Below are 18,400 nucleotides of genomic sequence, written 5' to 3' on the forward strand. Positions count from 1 at the left end.
TGACCAAGGCCTCCAGTGCCCCAGGCTGGAATCGAACCAGCGTCCTCTGCTATCGCGGCAGATGCCTAAGCCACTCGGCCACCGGGTCACAGCGGCATCGGTCAAATTTTCCAAGTATATGCACTTCTTACTGAAGGCTTATGGCGCCCCCTGGCCATCTCTAAGGTAGAACAATATGGTTCGAACCTTCTAACTAGATCACTCATGTGATACTGAGCTCAGCATCTGCCGCGATAGCAGAGGACGCTGGTTCGATTCCAGCCTGGGGCACTGGAGGCCTTGGTCACTTTTTCTTAGTATATGACATTTATTTCAGTTTATATGTCACATAGTTCTTAATTCGCTGACATAAGAGCTATGGGACATATTTTTGAGATGATTTGTGCACCCATATTTTTACAGTTGACTGTACGCCGTCGCAATATTTTATGGCCACTTTATAAATGAATTCGAATGATTATAAGGATGTAAAATACGATACAGATATCCACAAATAACGTTTTGTGAATGAACTCACTATTTTGATCTTACAATAGGTAAAAAAAGTACAATTACTTTAACTGGTGAGACAAAATCGGTCCAAAAGGCGAATTTGTAACGAGTTTTTTGCCATCAGACTTGAAGTAAAAAAGCATTTAATCAAGCGATGAATACACCGTCTCATTGCTAATGATTGACTCATTTACTAATGGTGGAAACTACATTATTATTTTAATATTAGCGGTACCTATCCTATAGGTAGGTACCTATCCTATCTAGTAGGTATACTCAAACTGTTGGTTTCTACTGCGGGTAGCAAGTTTTCCGATTCTAACGCACAATCACCTGCAATAATATGTTACACAACGAAGGCAGCAAAAATATCTGACACGATCTTATTTGTAGAGCCATAAGAGCGTGTCACATATTTTTGCGGCCTTCGAAGAGTAACATATATTGCAGGTGACTGTACATATACAGTACATAATAATATATGGGTTCCAGTCGGATCGAGACCTTTTTCAGGATATTCTAATGAAGGCAAAAGTTTTGGAAAGGCTTTTTCAATAGAACACAAAAGTAGACTGAACAATTAAGTAGCCTTTAAGTGCCTCGTAGTAGGCTGCGTGTGTTCATCATTAGTATCAGCAACAGTAGTCTTATCTTCTATGCAGTTTCAACAGGTAAGTTGTCCTCGCTCTCCTCAACGATGCCGACCTGCAGCTCATAGAGCCGCGCGTAGATCCCCTTGAGCGCGATCAGCTCCTTGTGCGTACCCTTCTCCGCGACCACTCCCTGGTCGACCACCACGATCATGTCCGCGTTCTGGATGGTCGCGAGGCGGTGAGCGATGATGAGGCAGGTGCGACCTTCGCTGGCTTTGTCGAGGGCTTCTTGGACAATCTGGAGAAATTCATGAAAGTACAATTATTGACATAAAGGAAAAATTGAAAAAAAATCGTCCGCTACGAGCCAGATTTGAACTCGTGATCTTTGGAACGCCTGTATATAGTGAATAAACGAAGCTTCCACTAACGAAATGCATGCTATGCGTCCTATTTTTCTATTTTCAGTGTTCGCGGTAGGCCCTCAGGTTGGGTGCTAAATTGCTCAGGTAGGATCATGTTGTGGGAAACTCGGCTGAAGAAACTGTCTTAGGCTGGCCGTAGACGCACGGAATTTTCATTCGGTTTCCGTACGGAATGACAGGTATGAACGGGAGGTCGCTCTACACGGGCGGTGTCTCGCTTGCATATGTCATTCCGTACGGAAAATTCCGTGCGACTGCGGCCAGAGCATCTAGCAAAATAAGCGTTCAGTGAGTAAGATATATTGTCCAAGAACAATCTGTACGCATTTTCGAGGAAGCAGCTTACAGCTTAGATATAATGCGACAATGTCAATATATTGACGAATGGCTGGTACCTTTTCGCTATGCGTATCAAGCGCTGACGTGGCCTCGTCTAGTAGTAGGACCCGTGGGTTGCGGACCAGTGCTCGGGCGATGGCTATCCTCTGCTTCTGACCGCCGGAGAGGTGTGAAGCCCGGGCACCAATACGGGTTTCGTAGCCCTACGATTACATCAAATTAATGTAAAAAGTATTGTTTCAACGTTGCACAATTTTATCTACAAGAGAAACATAATAAAACCACAAGGATATCCAATACCTGTACTCGCAGAGCCCTCAAGTTCTTTAGATATACTAGAAGGGCGCATGATCGCCGAGAGTGTAAAAAGACGAAATATGAGATAAATGCTGTCCCAAAAAATTTTCAGAGCCATTACAGGCGACCATACAAAAGGTTCAGAATTGTACAGCCTGGTCACCGCTCTCCAGGTCAAGAGAATCCACAATTGTCAGATAAAACATAAATGTGTTGGACAAAGGTGAACTTATCCCTAAGAGGATCTCCCATCTCTCTTCCAGTTAACCTATACCTAAAAGAGTAATTAAAAGCTATACTCTGACTGTATATCGATACAGGTGTCAATCAAACAATCAATGTTTCGTTTATTCCATTCGCGCCAGCTTTTGTGATTCAACCTGTACAAGTACATAATATAACCCTTCAAGTGGCGGTCAACCCGTGAATGGTCAATGCGAAAACCAGTAAACTGTCATCCACCAGTGAGTGGTTAATGAGATGTTGACGTATTTAGAGGTGAAATTGAACGCATTTAAGTATAGTTACGCTCTTCTAGCGCCCAAAATTAGGTAGCGAGATAGAGAAGGATAGCATACCATAAGAAACACAAAAACACTTGGTATAAAATTTGCTGGTAAGGACCATTGATTCGGGAGCGACCGCCTAGTCCGAGGTCAGTCTCGTTTTTTAAGAGGTTATTTTGTTAAAGAAATTGTATCTTAGGTCCATTTTATTGATTTAATCTTAAAGATCTCTTCCTTTGATAATTAAATAGCAATTACCTCCAATAATCAATAAGTTTATGGTGGTAGTCATTTTTAACAAAGAAGCTGGAAAACTGTCATTCTTCGGGAGTTTGATTAGGCCTGGCCAAATGTATAACCATTAGAATAATTTAATTGATATATTCAAATAGCCTATATATGTGATTTAATATACTTTCAAACAGAAAAGCTTAAATCGACGATTTTGTAAAATTTTCTTAATCTGCGCTGACCACCCACCGGGGCCCAGCCACTTGACTACTTTTCGCGTTTTCGGTGGCGCCACTTGAAGGGTTAATGACATGTTAGCCTTTTGACCACGTGATGCCACGTGGCATCTCGGTACCCACCTTAGGCAGGGCAGCAATAAACGAATGCACGTTAGCTTCCTTCGCTGCCTGCACTATCTGTTCTATCGGAACTGTCCTCGTATTGTCTCCATACGCGATGTTCTCCGCTATAGTGCGGTCGAAGAGGACCGGCTCCTGCGATACGATGCCGAGGTTGCGGCGGAGAGTGGACAAGCGCATGTCTGCGGTGACGCTGTAGTCGTCCAGATACTGGAAGCAAATGAGTGGATACTGGTATAAAACAATCATGTTTAGACGAACTCATCTGGGCCCTCAATACTTTAAGTATTAATACATTACCGTTACCTATTACAGAGGCCGAGATACGATGTAAGTACGATGCAGTCTCTTTTCTCGGTACGCCTCAGCGGGGAAAGAACTATGAGTAAAATAGCGACTTTGAATGCGCGGAAATGAGCTCACATTAGGATGTTTCACAGTGTATCCTCTTGAGACCCAAAACCAGTTATTTTGTTTTAGAATATAGGAATCTAGTCACTCGATAGAATTTAAAAATAGAGTGTGGAATAAGTATGTACAAAACGCAGGGTCTCACGAACATAATTGGAAATATTCCTCTATTTTTTGCGAAAACTATTTTTATTGAAATATTAGGTACAGTTATGTAAGATATGTTATATACCTATGTATAAGCACAGAATAAATAATAGTACTAGGTACAGAAGACTCACTCTCTAACAAAACGCGTCTGTTACGATCAGCACAGATATGGCCGCTAGGTGGCGACAGCGCCACGCGCGGCTTATGGCTTTCCCCAAAATTGGTGTGGAACGGATGTACTTTTAGCTACCTGTAGCAAAGCGACGAAATCGCGGAGTGAGCCGTGGTATAAGTGAAGAGGTTTTTTTTTAATATCTCAATGTAATTTAAAGTTGTTCATATCATGGTATAATAATATACTCCGCCTGGTACTCCATTCCCGTCTTTTCTAATAGGTCACCTAACTGACACAAGCCTACGTCATCATGCGACAGCCCTATATGATAATATGCGATAGCGCTATATATAGCGGCCATCTTATTGTGACGTAGGCCTGTGTCACTCTGGGAATAGAAGACCATGTTTTATTAGACTATGGTTCATATAACTTAAAAAATATTCTGAATTATATTAACGTACCACCATCCCGTCCTCAGGATCGTATAGTCGCTGCAGCAGCTGCATCAACGTAGACTTGCCGCAGCCACTCGGGCCCACCAGCGCTATCCTCTTGCCGCTAGGGATCTAGCAAAAAAAGTGATTGTGATACAAGTGTCAAATAGTTCGCAATAAGGTGGATGACTAGTTTCTGTTGCCGCTATAAGTGGCGCTCCCATAAAACAAACGTGATTTTTTGCCGTTTTGTGCGTAATGGTACGGAACCCTTCGTGCGCGAGTCCGCCTCGCACTTAGCCGGTTTTTAATGGTATCAGTCGATTCGATTTGTTTTGAGGATCAAATGTCTACATGGGACCCATTGCATCAACACATTCACTTCCAGAGAACGTGGCCTAGGAACAAACTTGTTTGACGGTGAACACACAAGTGCGAAGTGCGTTGGGGGCATTGAATGTGTTAAAGCAATACAACATTTAGAAACGACAGTCAAAGTCTGACAATCGCACACGACGCACAAAACGTCCCTTATTTAAAGGTAGCTACGTGATCGTGACGTCGCGATTTACGTAGCCGTCACGTATTACTGCGTTTATTAATTTATTTTTCAATTAAATGTTAGGAAAAGCTAAACGAGTGGCAATTCTAAACAAGTGTCGTAATACACTGATTTAAACTTTCACGATTATTAAACATTATCAAAACTACACAACGGGACTTAATCGCGTATTTAAGATTTACCATTAAAATCAAAAAACATTGCAATTTTAATCGGGACGAGGGTTTTAAGACAAAACATCCCTAACATCCCTAACAATACATCCCTATATATATATATATTTATATATATATTTTAACATCCCTAGTGCGCAAAACGTTCAAACTGATAAACAAGACCAAGTGCGGGTAGTTCGAAAAACTCGCGCGGCTAGAAGATGTTGATGTCAATTTGAGCCAGTTTTCTCCGAGACCACGGGGACAACGCCGTCCTCGAAACGTCGGAGGTAAATCTTAAATACGCGATTAAGTCCCGTTGTGTAGTATTGATAAGTGTCGTAATCTTTCGTACCTACCTATTCTCGTGTTTTACAACGACACGAGAATAAAATAAAAAAGTATTTAATGAATAAATTGCGAAAGATACCTCCAGTGAGAGTCCACGCAACACTTCCACCTCTAGACGGGTCGGGTAGCGGAACCTTATGTTCTTGTACTGAATCTTTCCTTTTGCGACCTGCAAATAATGTATTCATTGTTAAACGATCGCTAATGTGTTAATACAGTATGTAACTGAACGAAAAGCAATTACTCAAACCCTTTAATGTTTAGGTCATACTAAGCAACTATTACTATGGGACCAACCCCGAAATCACGAAAAAAAAATTGACTCTCACATAGGAAATTTCAACATCAGACTAGCAAAATGTATGAAACATCCAGTTTTTTTCCGCGTTTTCGGGGTTGGTCTTATAGTAAAAGTTGCTTAGTATGACCTAAACATTAACGGGTTTGAGTAATTGCTTTTCGTTCAGTTACATACTGTATTTTAGAAATGTTCAATGGCTCACAACAGATTTGGTGTCACAACATTTACTGTTAGACCACAGTGTAAAAAGTAACAGTGGCCCGACGCTTTTGATGTTTGCGTAAATGCCGCACAAGAACACAGTAAGGTTGTCACAGACTTTTACACACCAACACTAACATTTCACATAAGACACACTAGCTCTGTAAGTAGTACCGAGCTACTAACAATGGCGACGTATGCAGCTCGGGTGCGCGCGACCCACCCCTCGCACCCCGCACGATTGCCCTGCCTAGACGGCTGCGTCGAATGACTATATTGTATTATAGACTTTTGTTAGACACAAAAACTTCCCACATGTTACTGGCTAATGCGTCGCTCATCAGAGCGTTAGAGTCTGACCAGCGAGTCGTGTCACAAGCTATTTTTTTAAATTTTTTATATGGCACCTTTTTTTCCTATCAAATAAGCTGTCAGTTTCAAGCTGTCATTTAATTTCATAGTAATTTTATTGCCAGGTGCAGTTTTTATTGAAATTCCCGCGTTTTTTTGTCGCTCACGACGCGCCTCGACTCGCTGGCCAGACTCTATGATGCCGGCTGTCGATATCACTGTGTGAGCGTGACAGCAATATAATTATGCGCGTGCAATAGAGATAGCAACAGGCGGTACAATGTACGAAAATCCTTGTGGTAAGCGATTTTTCTTTATATATATTTTTCATTCTCAATCAAGTCGATACATGCTAGTTAGACCAAGAAAAGTCAGAAATTATGACATATAAATAACACTTGCACTGCGTTTGCTATCATCAAAATCGTTGCAGAGTTTTCTTGGTCTAACTCTACTCGCCTCGAGACGTCAGATAGCAATGGATGTAATGGATGGGACTGGAGTTTCAACTTACTTTTATTTCAACCTGCCTTGACCTCAACTAACAGTGGTGGATTTGCCCTAAGGCCCAGTTGGCACGGGCTTAGAGCGGCAAGATATTAGGGGCAGCAGCAAGGCGGCAGTCTACTTGGGTGCTGAGAAAGGGGCGGCTAGTAGTTACTACTACTACAGGGCCTCGGGCCTAGGGCGGCCAACACTGCAAATCCACCAATGTCTATAGGTACTCACAAAGTCTTCAGGCACGGACGGAGCGTGTGTGCTGTCGATAAGCGGCTTGCGATCCAACAGCTGGAAGACTCGACCGGCCGCCAGCACAGCCGCTCCGAAGTTGGGCGCGAACGCCAGCGCCTGCCCCATCATCCAGGACCCGAACACAAGGGCTTCTGATACCCTGGAACATAATAAAATGGGCAACCATTGATTAGAGCTGTTTCCTTCTGACGTCCAGTTTTTTTGCGGGTACGGTTTTTTGCAGGATCCCGTTTATGTAGTACCTATAGGTGCTAATATAGTAACTTCCACACGAGGATTCTGTTTGAGGGATCCTGCATGCATACTACAGAAAACTGGATCCTGCAAAAAACCGTACCCGCAAAAAAGTGGACGTCAATGGGAAACAGCTCTTAGGGAATCTGCAATCACAGTGCTGAACAGTCGCCATCAGATATATCGGAGTGGCTAAGGCGCTCACAAATATCTGAACACGCCTCTATTGTCAGGGCGTTAGAGTGCGTGTTCAGATATTGTGAACACATTGGCCGCTCCTATATATCTGATGGCGACTGTACGTGAAACGTCTTGTGGACGGTTTACCCTTGAATTGCCGACAGACATTTCATCGAATGTTATTTCGAAGACAACGTTTCAAGTATTTTCATTTCATCGACAAGTTATTGCGTCGAAGAATCGATACTAGTAAATTTAAATCGGGGACTTTTAATTGGTACTTGAGTTATTTTGCATATAGTTTATATCGTGGTATTTCTTTACGGGTTTGCTTATTTCATTTTGGATTGTATTTAATAAAATTTTCTCAAACATGCAATGAAATATTGATGTTATGTTCCTTATAATAGGCTGCGAAGTATGATGTTTCAGGTGCGGCTAGGACAAAAGGTCGTTAATGGAATTTCATACACATCTTGCAGGCCTAGGCCGGCAAAGTCCTCTTTTTTAATTTTCATTTCACAGATATTTGTGACACAGCATCGTGGCATTCATCCATAAAAAAAAACTAGAGGCAGTATTTGCTTTATGGTTCGTAATAATCGTAATGACACTCTGCCACTACGCCTATAAAAAAAAAAACAAAAAACAATGTTTGCTATAATTTGCAGTTTTATTTGTATAAAATCAACATGAACTTAATAAATAATACATTCTATAATTTTATAATTTTAAATTATAAATTTAACTACACAAATAAAAACATTTAAAATATTTCATCTAAACGTTAGCGGTAAAAAGGTCTACTCAAACACGCGTAGTTATATTTTTTAAATTGTTATGGAGGTAAAGTTGAAAAATATTCATTCTGTTTTATTGGATTTATTAGTGTAGTAAATGAAGCAAGTTGTTGTATGGAGACCCATGCATTAATTTCTCAGTCGATGAAATTTAGCTTGGTTACTGTATAGTATGAGCCGAGACTAACATTATAAATATCCAAAAAAAAAACACTCCTAAGTTAGGTAAAAACACAAATCTGATTATATATCGAACCGAGTAATTCCTCAGTCCAAAATTATTTTACAAAATAAGTTATTTGTATCAGTATGTGATACTCGAAAAAAATCTAAAAGTTTTGTCAAACATCAGAATATTTTTTTATGATACTTCCTTTTTTTGACGCTCATTTTCATCGGAAAATTGCTCTGTCATTTTTTTCTTCTTATCCCTTCGGGTGGCAGCACCTCCGGTTGAACGGTAGGACAAATGGCGCGGCCATTTTTTTAAATATGCCTCGGCGTGGCAGAGGCCGCGAGAAGGTTCGGTCATAACAAGCCCGTAATTGGCAGAGACCGTCTCGCGGCCTCTGTGCGACGCTGCATTTCGCGCCTAAAATAAAACCGTTAAAACTATGCCTTGCTTGCTCACTCTTGCAAGATGCATTCGTCAATAAACAAGGATGGTATTCCCTAACGGTCGAATTCCCGCGTAAAACAAAGTTTGTTAGAAATGACGTGATGTTCCTGCCCCACCTCGCCCATTACGCGCCGACCGTCGTCGAGCCGCGAACATTCAAACGGAATACGCACTGATAAAAAGTGAAATAAACTGTGTGAATCGTGTTAAATGTATTGTTTTGTCATAAAGACTGCTTTTTCTACAATCAATTGTTTTATTTCGTAACTATACGTATTTTTACATGAAAGTAGAAAAAAATGGTAATATGAGATTAGAACAAGTCTAGCATAATTCACATAAATAGAATAGAATTCATTGGTATACAATCAAATAACCCATTTTATGCTGAATTCAGTGATATATAGTTTGTATATATCATTCATGGATTTTTTTGGGAAACGGTCATATTTCTAACACGCGCCAAATTCGCGATGATCACCCGTTGAGGCCCCGCCACTTGACGTATATTTTTCCAAAATGGCTGCGCCACTCAACCGGCTTGTTATGTCTGTCCGTCTCGCGGCCACCGCCACTTACCGTAGAGACCTCGAGGAGGACAATGCCACTCGAAGGGTTATATGATCTTAGAATATAATTTGGCGCAGTGGGTAAAAAAATCAAAAAAAAATGCGTATCGAAATGTATGTATTATAGAACTATTAAAAACTGAGAGTGGAAAATTTTTAGATTTTCATTTTGTAGGTATAAAACGGCAATAAAATGGCATTCCAGTGAAAAAATTAGACTGAGCAATTTTCCGGTCCAAGACACGCCAAAAAATTTTATTTTATTAATACTGGTATTTCTGCTGGGATATTTTTTTGATATTTCATATATTGTTGCAATACGTTACATGAATATGTCTGGTGAAAAAAGTTTGAACGGAGCATTTTTCCGTAAAAAGATATTAACGATTTAAGACTTTAGGTATTTACTTTAATTCTATTATTATTATTCTTTGGAAATTTATACAATACTTTTTATTTATTGATACTTTATCATATTGTAAAGTTTTTTCTGGCTGAGGAATTACTGCGGGGTCCACTACCTTTATTTACTACACTATTATGGTGCGTTGTTGATTTTTTGACTTTAATATGAGTTCCGACGAAATAATGAAATTAATATTAATTGTAATCGTAGGTGTTGGAATTGGCAGCGTAAGCAGAATTGATTTTAATAACTTGCTGCCTCTGCCGCCAAGTCAAAGACGAAGTATGTATATGGTTGCTTATAGCAATATTATTATTTGAGAAACTAAGAAAAATGGCTTACAGTTTATTAGAAACAGTTTTGTGGCATATTTTAAATGAATGTAACTACAAATTCGTCAACACTGTGGAAATTATACTTATTTACTCCATGCATAAAGCAACGATGTATGTGAAACATGATATCAACATGAAAGAGTATGTAAACTTATCTGACGAAAACGACAGACAGACGGATACAAGGCGAAAAAATCAAAGATACATGAAAATATACGGGTAGTAAAAATACACGACTCGTGTAAAACATACGCGTGATAATGATATAGGTACGTGTTGGTTATATTTTGGGTGTAGTTTACTTTTAGTTTTTTCTATACATAAAACTTGGGTTTCGTGGATTTTTTATTTTATTTATTTCATTGCATGTTTGAGAAAAGCATCTATACATACCTCGGCGGGAAATGGGGTTGCCCGCGCTCAGACCTATCCGGCCGAGCGAAAAGTTTGCGCTCTAATTTTGAAGATATAATTTTACAAGGCTGCCATTTTCATTTTGGGTAAATTATAAATAGGTTGATAACAATAATTTAAGCCGTTCATTTATGTGCAGGGTCGCAGTTCTAACCTAACCTAAACCTACTTTGAAAGCCGTTCGTTTCTGTGTGGGGTCGCAGTTCTAACCTAACCTAAACCTACTTTGATAGCCGTTCGTTTCTGTGTGGGGTCGCAGTTCTAACCTAACCTAAACCTACTTTGATAGCCGTTCGTTTCTGTGTGGGTTCGCAGTTCTAACCTAACCTAAACCTACTTTGAAAGCCGTTTGTTTCTGTGTGGGGTTGCAGTTCTAACCTAACCTAAACCTACTTTGAAAGCCTTTCGTTTGTGTGGGGTCGCAATTCTAACCTAACCTAAACCTACTTTAAAAGCCGTTCGTTTCTGTGTGGGGTCGCAGTTTTAACCTAACCTAAACCTACTTTGAAAGCCATTCGTTTCTGTGTGGGGTCGCAATTCTAACCTAACGTAGTAAGAAAAATTGAAATAAATAGTATATGAAACAAAATAACGCGAAACAATATTACTAGTACCTACTAACGTTTCGACGAATCGTTGTCGATGAAATAATATTCGATGAAAAGTTTGTCGGCAAAACAAGGGTACACCCTTGTGGACGCGAGTCAGTGTCCGATCTCGGACGGATCGAAAATGGCTCGTGGCATCAGGCCGGCCGTAACAGAACCACAAAGCAGACACATAGAATTATGCCAAATCAAATTACGACAAATTACTATGAAAATCCGAGTGGATATGACGTCCGACTTTGGATCCGGAGGTCGCGGGTTCAAATCCCGGCTCGTGCCAATGAGTTTTTCGGAACTTATGTAGGTACGAAATATCATTTGATATTTACCACTAGCTTCTCGGTGAACGAAAACATCGTGAGGAAACCTGCATACATCTGCGAAGAAATTCAAAGGTGTATGTGAAGTCCCCAATCCGCATTGGGCTGACGTAGGGACTATAGCCCAAGCCCTCTCGCGCATAAGAGGAGGTCTGTGCCCAGCAGTGGGACGTATATAGGCTGAAATTATATTTTATACTATGGAAATCATTTTAGTGTCTATGTTTTTTTTATCGCGGTCTGAAAGACTTACTTGATAACATCCTTGTACGGCACCTCGTGGTTGGCAACAAGGACGCCGCCGTACCACAGCGAGAGAGCGCAGCCGGCAACGGGCGCGGTCTGCCCGAACACAGCCGCTTTTGATCGCGGTCCTATAGCACGGGTCTGAAAGACTTACTTGATAACATCCTTGTACGGCACCTCGTGGTTGGCAACAAGGACACCGCCGTACTACAGCGAGAGAACATAGCCGGCGACGGGCGCGGTCTGCCCGAACACAGCCGCTTTTGATCGCGGTCCTATAGCACGGGTCTGAAAGACTTACTTGATGACATCCTTGTAAGGCACCTCGTGGTTGGCAACAAGGACGCCGCCGTACCACAGCGAGAGAGCGTAGCCGGCGACGGGCGCGGTCTGCCCGAAGGCGAACACACAGCCTCGCCAGCGAACACTTTTAATAGCAGTCTTCGCTGCCTCCCGACCCGCCTCCACGTAGCACTGGATCACGCCTTCCTCGCCGCCTGTAGACCAGATTTCTTTAGGACAAGGTTTGTCGTAAACCGGGGGGCCTAGTCAAGATGACAATCGCGTACCTATCGATTCGACAAACACGGTAACGGTTGACCAGCGACGCCCTGGTCTGACAAAATTAATAGAGGTACTGCGAGCTACAATCGTGCACTTTTGTACCTATATGGTTATTCAAAGGTGTGTCCCTTATAGACCCTTATATTATAGTTTATCAGGATCATCTATCGAGACACCCTGACACTCTGTACATAATCTCTAACTATATAGTTTAAAAGGACTCAGGCATCAAATTTGTCTAGCCTGAAAAACTGGATCAAATCCTAAATATAAGGTTTCCAAAGGAGAAGAGGACTAAAATATAATTATCTCTTTTCACGCTATAATAGCTCTTAAACCTGCAAGCCAATACATTCAAACAGTGTTTTCCACGGATGAATCCCAAACAAACGCTTTTTCTGGTCGCGTAGTTGGTGCTAAAAGATTCACTTACAGAACGCCGACACTGTTCTAATGTTAGAGATGGCCTCCGTCGCTATAGTGGTAGCTTTGTGCGAGGCCTTCAGCATGATGCCTATACCCTCGGCCAGCACGCGGCCCTCCAGCACCACGGCGCCGATGACCATGGGCACTGACACCAGCGAGACCAGGGTCATCTTCCACGTGAAGTACATGGAGAGCGCGATGCCGATGATTATTGTTGCGCCGGCTTGCATTAGAGCGCCGATTCGGGTGCCGGTTGCCTGGACAAAAATATAAGGGGAATTAGGAAAATAACATTATTTAGCATCATTGCCAACAACATAGAACAGTTTCATCTATTTATGTATGTATATTGTCCCCTAGTACCCATAGTCAGTATCATATCTGTCAGTATATGTGAACGGCTGAGTGGAACTTACTTCCTGTTAATCTATTCCCAGCCCCCTATAACTTAATTCGTTTAAATTAAAGCTGAATAGACATAATCGATTTTAAACTGTTGTGAGACATACTAATAACATTGAATTTTTTACAGTTTATTAGACTCACTTGTTTTTAGTCACTCACGTGACATGTTTCGTCATGTTTCGTGTGAGTTTGTGCTGTGGATCGCTACAAGTGTTAGGTTACCCAAGCTCGAACACGCCATGCCCGCCTACAATGACAGCGGAAGACCTCCCCCAACCTGTTTTCTCGGCGCGAGCGCAGCGTGCGACACGTCGAGCCGCAGTACGCGATACGGTGTACCCTTGTTTTGCCGACAAACTTTTCATCGAATATTATTTCATCGACAACGATTCATCGAAACGTTAGTACTAGTAATATTGTTTGGCGTTATTTTGTTTCATATAGTATTTATTTCAATTTTTCTTACTACGTAGAAATACTATTCTACGAATATTACTTGATCGCTAATTCGTTTCAAATTATTTTAATTGGCACAACTACTAAACATTGCAATTAATTTGTTCGACGTATTACTTTAATACATTTTTATATGTCGTACTATACATTTATACATTTTTCTGTTGTAAGAATTTTAGATTTAGGTTAGGTTAGAACTGCGACCCCACACAGAAACGAACGGCTTTTAAAGTAGGTTTAGGTTAGGTTAGAATTGCGACCCCACACAAACGAAAGGCTTTCAAAGTAGGTTTAGGTTAGGTTAGAACTGCAACCCCACACAGAAACAAACGGCTTTCAAAGTAGGTTTAGGTTAGGTTAGAAACGTTCGTTTCTGTGTGGGGAGAAACGAACGTCTTTTAAAGTAGGTTTATGTTAGGTTAGAATTGCGACCCCACACAGAAACGAATGGCTTTCAAAGTAGGTTTAGGTTAGGTTAAAACTGCGACCCCACACAGAAACGAACGGCTTTTAAAGTATGTTTAGGTTAGGTTAGAATTGCGACCCCACACAAACGAAAGGCTTTCAAAGTAGGTTTAGGTTAGGTTAGAATTGCAACCCCACACAGAAACAAACTGCCTTCAAAGTAGGTTTAGGTTAGGTTAGAACTGCGACCCCACACAGAAACGAACGGCTACAAAGTAGGTTTAGGTTAGGTTAGAACTGCGACCCCACACAGAAACGAACGGTTTTCAAAGTAGGTTTAGGTTAGGTTAGAACTGCGACCCTGCACATAAATGAACGGATTAAATTATTGTTATCAACCTATTTATAATTTACCCAAAATGAAAATGGCAGCCTTGTAAAATTATATCTTCAAAATTAGAGCGCAAACTTAAAATTGCCGCTTTCTCAAAATTATGTATGTCCAGAAAAACAATTTTATATCTTAAACTACCCACATAGCTATAATCGCGCAGAGTGAGCTGACTGACGTGACTGCTTTTAGTTTCGATAACGAAATATTACAGATTGAAATAATTTTACGTGTAATAAATTTTATTAAATACAATCCTAAATGAAATAAGCAAACCCGTAAAGAAATACCACGATATAAACTATATGCAAAATAACTCAAGTACCAATTAAAAGTCCCCGATTTAAATTTACTAGTATCGATTATTCGACGCAATAACTTGTCGATGAAATGAAAATACTTGAAACGTTGTCTTCGATCTGTCGGCAATTCAAGGGTAAACCATATTTTAGGTCAGCGGTAAGCAATGTAAGCATGCTCATAGACTGCATCGGCACTTACTATCAGTTGAGATTATCCGGCCAATTGCTTACCTTTTTCCAATAAAAAAAATCTGTCGTTCAACCACTTACCTAGTTGTTTGAATTTTCTGAAAAAACATTTCGAATAAAAATTTGAAATATAAATGACATTAAATAAAAGTAATTTACCCCTTGCACGGCGGCGGCGTCGCCGGCTAGTCGCCCGCACAAAGCGCCCACGCCGTTAATCGGGTCGTCGAACCATCCAATCTCCTGCTTTAACATAGCGGCAAATGCTGCAACCCTGGAATAAAAATATTGATCGTGAACTATACACATTTGTGTGAAAATAATATGATGAAAACGCATGCATTGTCATCATTTTCTCGTTGAAAACACCACGAAGTTTTTTTTAATTAGAGAATACTACCACATACTTAGTCTGTCCGTTGAAATATCTCACAACAGGATAGGCACTACGTTACTATCCTGTTGTATATGTCGGCGGCCGATCATGTAATCAGACAGATCGTGATGTTCCTGTGTAATGTTTTGACGGTAGTCACATTAAACCCATAGTCTAATAAAACATGGTCTTCCATTCCCAGAGTGACACGGGCCTACGTCACAACAACATGGCCGCTATATATAGCGCTATCGCATATTATCATATAGCGCTGTCGCATGATGACGTAGGCCCGTGTCAGTTAGGTGACCTAGAAAAGACGGGAATGGAGTACCAGGCGGAGTATATTATTATACCATGATTAAACCAATATACGGTAGGGTAGGTTCGTTAAGTTGCTTCAGATGCCCGTCGACTCATAGAGAACGAGTCAATGAATTTTCACGTTTCGCGATATGCCTAGGTATTTCACGATCTGCCTGATCTTACGATCAGCCTATAAAATACCTTAGCCGCGCAGTGAGCCGCACGCCGGTCAGGTTGAAGATGTAGATCTGCAGGTGTATGCCGACGCCCGTGAGGACGCCCACGCCGATGAACATTAGCGCTATCTTGTTGGTTTCACTCATCACGTAGCGCTCGTTGGTGCTTTCTAACAACTACAACAACAGGTTTTCATTAGACTTAAAGCTCTTTTGTCCTAATAAAAAGCACAAATGCGGTTTTGAGCATTATAGTAAGACCTTGGCCCTGTCACAAAAAACTTTACAAGTGTACAATTTGTGTATTTTTTACATTAGGTTTAGTTTTAGTTATTTTATTATTTCATAAAGTACTTAAGTCTTCATCTTCGACAATATTGTTACGCTATAGTTGTAGATAATTTGTTACATGCACAATACATATACTGATCTACAAGTTTACAATTTTACAATCTACAAAAAATTCTCACCTAACGCGTAACACAAAACATGCTGCTTAAGTGTCAAATGTAGGTAGATTTATTCCTACAATTTACATCACTACATATGTTTTGTTAAAAATAAATACAAAATACAAATTTGTCGCTTATTTGTTTTCTGGTACAATCTTGTAACTTGTCACTTGTTAATTGTAATTGTAAGTTTTTTGATATCGTTATCGCATACATACCTATATAAAATTTAACTATGCTCCTGAGCATTTATGTTAAGAACGTTGCTGTTCGTACTAATAATAACAGAAATCCGTGGAACGTATATGTCTTCGCAGTGTGGACGATCGATGGTATTACTGATCTGTTTTCAACTAGCCAAAATGTGGTCGAAAAGACACAATAAACAAGGAATATTATGCCTTAAGTTAATTCAAAAGTCGTCAGAAGTTCAATCTTAGAAGTAGAACAGACCCTCACAAGTCTGATAATTTCAAAAGACACAAGTTAGTTTGCGAAGAATTACGAAGATTCCTGCGTCTTTATTACTGGTGCTTTGCAGCTGCACCTCTATTACGCTTACCCCTAAGTGCTTGCCCTAAAATCTCGAAGGTCAGATATATCTAACCAACAGGCTATACTCTGCTGAATCAACTTACCCCATAAGTTTCACCAAACAATATAGCGAACATCGGGAACGACGAGCCAACAGCAATGGCCGCGACTATCCCACCAACCATCAGCCATTTCTCTGGTTCACATAGCTTCAGGATCTGCCAGGTTGAAGGCTTATACTCTTTAGGGCCTTGTTCGTCCAGGGGCAGACTGTCTTCCGACCCTGAGTCTTGCGAAGCTGTGCTTTGGATGGACTCCACTGATGCTAGTTTCTCGAGTTTTGGTCTTCGGACTTTGGCGTCTGTAAACAAGAAAACTCTTGAAAAACAGTGTAAATCGTAAACGTAATAGGGGCCGTGCGCGTTGGAGGTCTGCCATATTGTGGCCTGAATCGGAAACATAAACTGTACGTTGACACTTCACGCTAAAACAAGTGCTGCCCTCTACAGTTCACGTATGTTTTCTTGTGCATTGTAGAATTTGTAGATTCTGCCATCTTGTGAGGAATATTGGAAACTTAAATTTGACATTTACACTTTGCGCCAATAAACAGGTGGCTCCTGTACTGCCCCTACATTTCATGCACGCTCCCTATAACATAATAAAAATACTATAGTCACATAAGGCGTGCGATTTTCAAGCCGGAGGTAGCGAGGAGCGGGAGAAAGTTCACCAATGAGTATTGAGAGTTCGGAACTGTTCGTACAGTACGAAACATCACTTGATGGTTACCAGTCGCTTTTTGATGAAGATAAATATTGTGAAGGTACCAGAATAGAGGCCTAGTTTTCTCTCTGGATCAGAAGACCACTGGGCGTAGCCTAGATGACAATTATTGAAAACGCCAATCGAAACTTAACCCCCATCCCATGGCCCCTGCGGAAGACCAGCGCCAGCTTAGTTAGCTAATAATATGCTGAATTGGGTCCATTTCGTGATACGCGCTTAATGTTCTGGTTCTCTGCTTTTGTAGTATGTTTTTGACTGCCACGAATAAAATGTATTTCATTCGTCATTCATTCATTTCAATAAAGTATGAAATTAATCACAAGACTTTCCTATTATCCAAAATGTTTTTCTTTTCGTTTTGCGTTTGTCAACAATGTATAATTGTCATCTCAGCTACGCCATCTGGTGTGTCCTGCCTTAACTTACGTTTCCCCGGTTCCTTTCCAGTGTGATCCTCAGCACCAGCCATACTAGGCTCGTTCATGAGTACCAGCTGGTAATACCGGCCCTTCAGCTTCAACAGTTCTTCGTGGGTGCCTTCCTCCACCACCTCGCCTTTGTCGATAAATACGATGCGGTGCGCGTTCAGGACGGTCGCCAATCTGTGTGCAAATGAACACTGGTCAATAACTAATACTTATATGTACTTTTACCACTCTAGTTTAAAACAAGCTAACCACCGTATACGTATATATATATAAATTTCGATAACACTTCGATAGTTTAACTATAGGTCTATTACTAGAAAGATGTTACTTTATATACTTATCTGTTTTATAAGACTGTTTGTTTCTTATTCACAAAAAAATAAGTTCTCCCAGTATTTTATAACGTAGAATATTATTTTTGTAAAAAAGTAATTAACCTAA

General features: G+C 40.7%; 1 protein-coding gene across 4 annotated transcripts in view; it reads right to left on the reverse strand.

Annotated features, from left to right (window-relative positions):
• Positions 1 to 1,138: 1,138 nt before the first annotated feature.
• Positions 1,139 to 18,400, reverse strand: part of LOC134794877 (multidrug resistance protein homolog 49-like) — a 167,357-nt gene continuing 150,095 nt past the window's right edge. For all 4 annotated transcript variants that reach the window (XM_063766701.1, XM_063766700.1, XM_063766702.1 and 1 more), the window contains 12 exons: positions 17,958 to 18,133; positions 16,847 to 17,103; positions 15,782 to 15,933; positions 15,058 to 15,172; positions 12,758 to 13,007; positions 12,062 to 12,257; positions 7,006 to 7,168; positions 5,503 to 5,592; positions 4,383 to 4,487; positions 3,243 to 3,452; positions 1,906 to 2,052; positions 1,139 to 1,383 (listed from right to left, as the gene is read on the reverse strand). In XM_063766701.1, the coding sequence (XP_063622771.1) occupies positions 1,147 to 1,383; positions 1,906 to 2,052; positions 3,243 to 3,452; positions 4,383 to 4,487; positions 5,503 to 5,592; positions 7,006 to 7,168; positions 12,062 to 12,257; positions 12,758 to 13,007; positions 15,058 to 15,172; positions 15,782 to 15,933; positions 16,847 to 17,103; positions 17,958 to 18,133 (2,098 nt within the window). In that variant the 3' untranslated portion in view covers positions 1,139 to 1,146. The remainder of the gene's footprint in view (positions 1,384 to 1,905; positions 2,053 to 3,242; positions 3,453 to 4,382; positions 4,488 to 5,502; positions 5,593 to 7,005; positions 7,169 to 12,061; positions 12,258 to 12,757; positions 13,008 to 15,057; positions 15,173 to 15,781; positions 15,934 to 16,846; positions 17,104 to 17,957; positions 18,134 to 18,400) is intronic.

The sequence above is a fragment of the Cydia splendana genome, chromosome 11, assembly GCF_910591565.1.
Source record: "Cydia splendana chromosome 11, ilCydSple1.2, whole genome shotgun sequence".
Taxonomy (NCBI): domain Eukaryota; kingdom Metazoa; phylum Arthropoda; class Insecta; order Lepidoptera; family Tortricidae; genus Cydia; species Cydia splendana.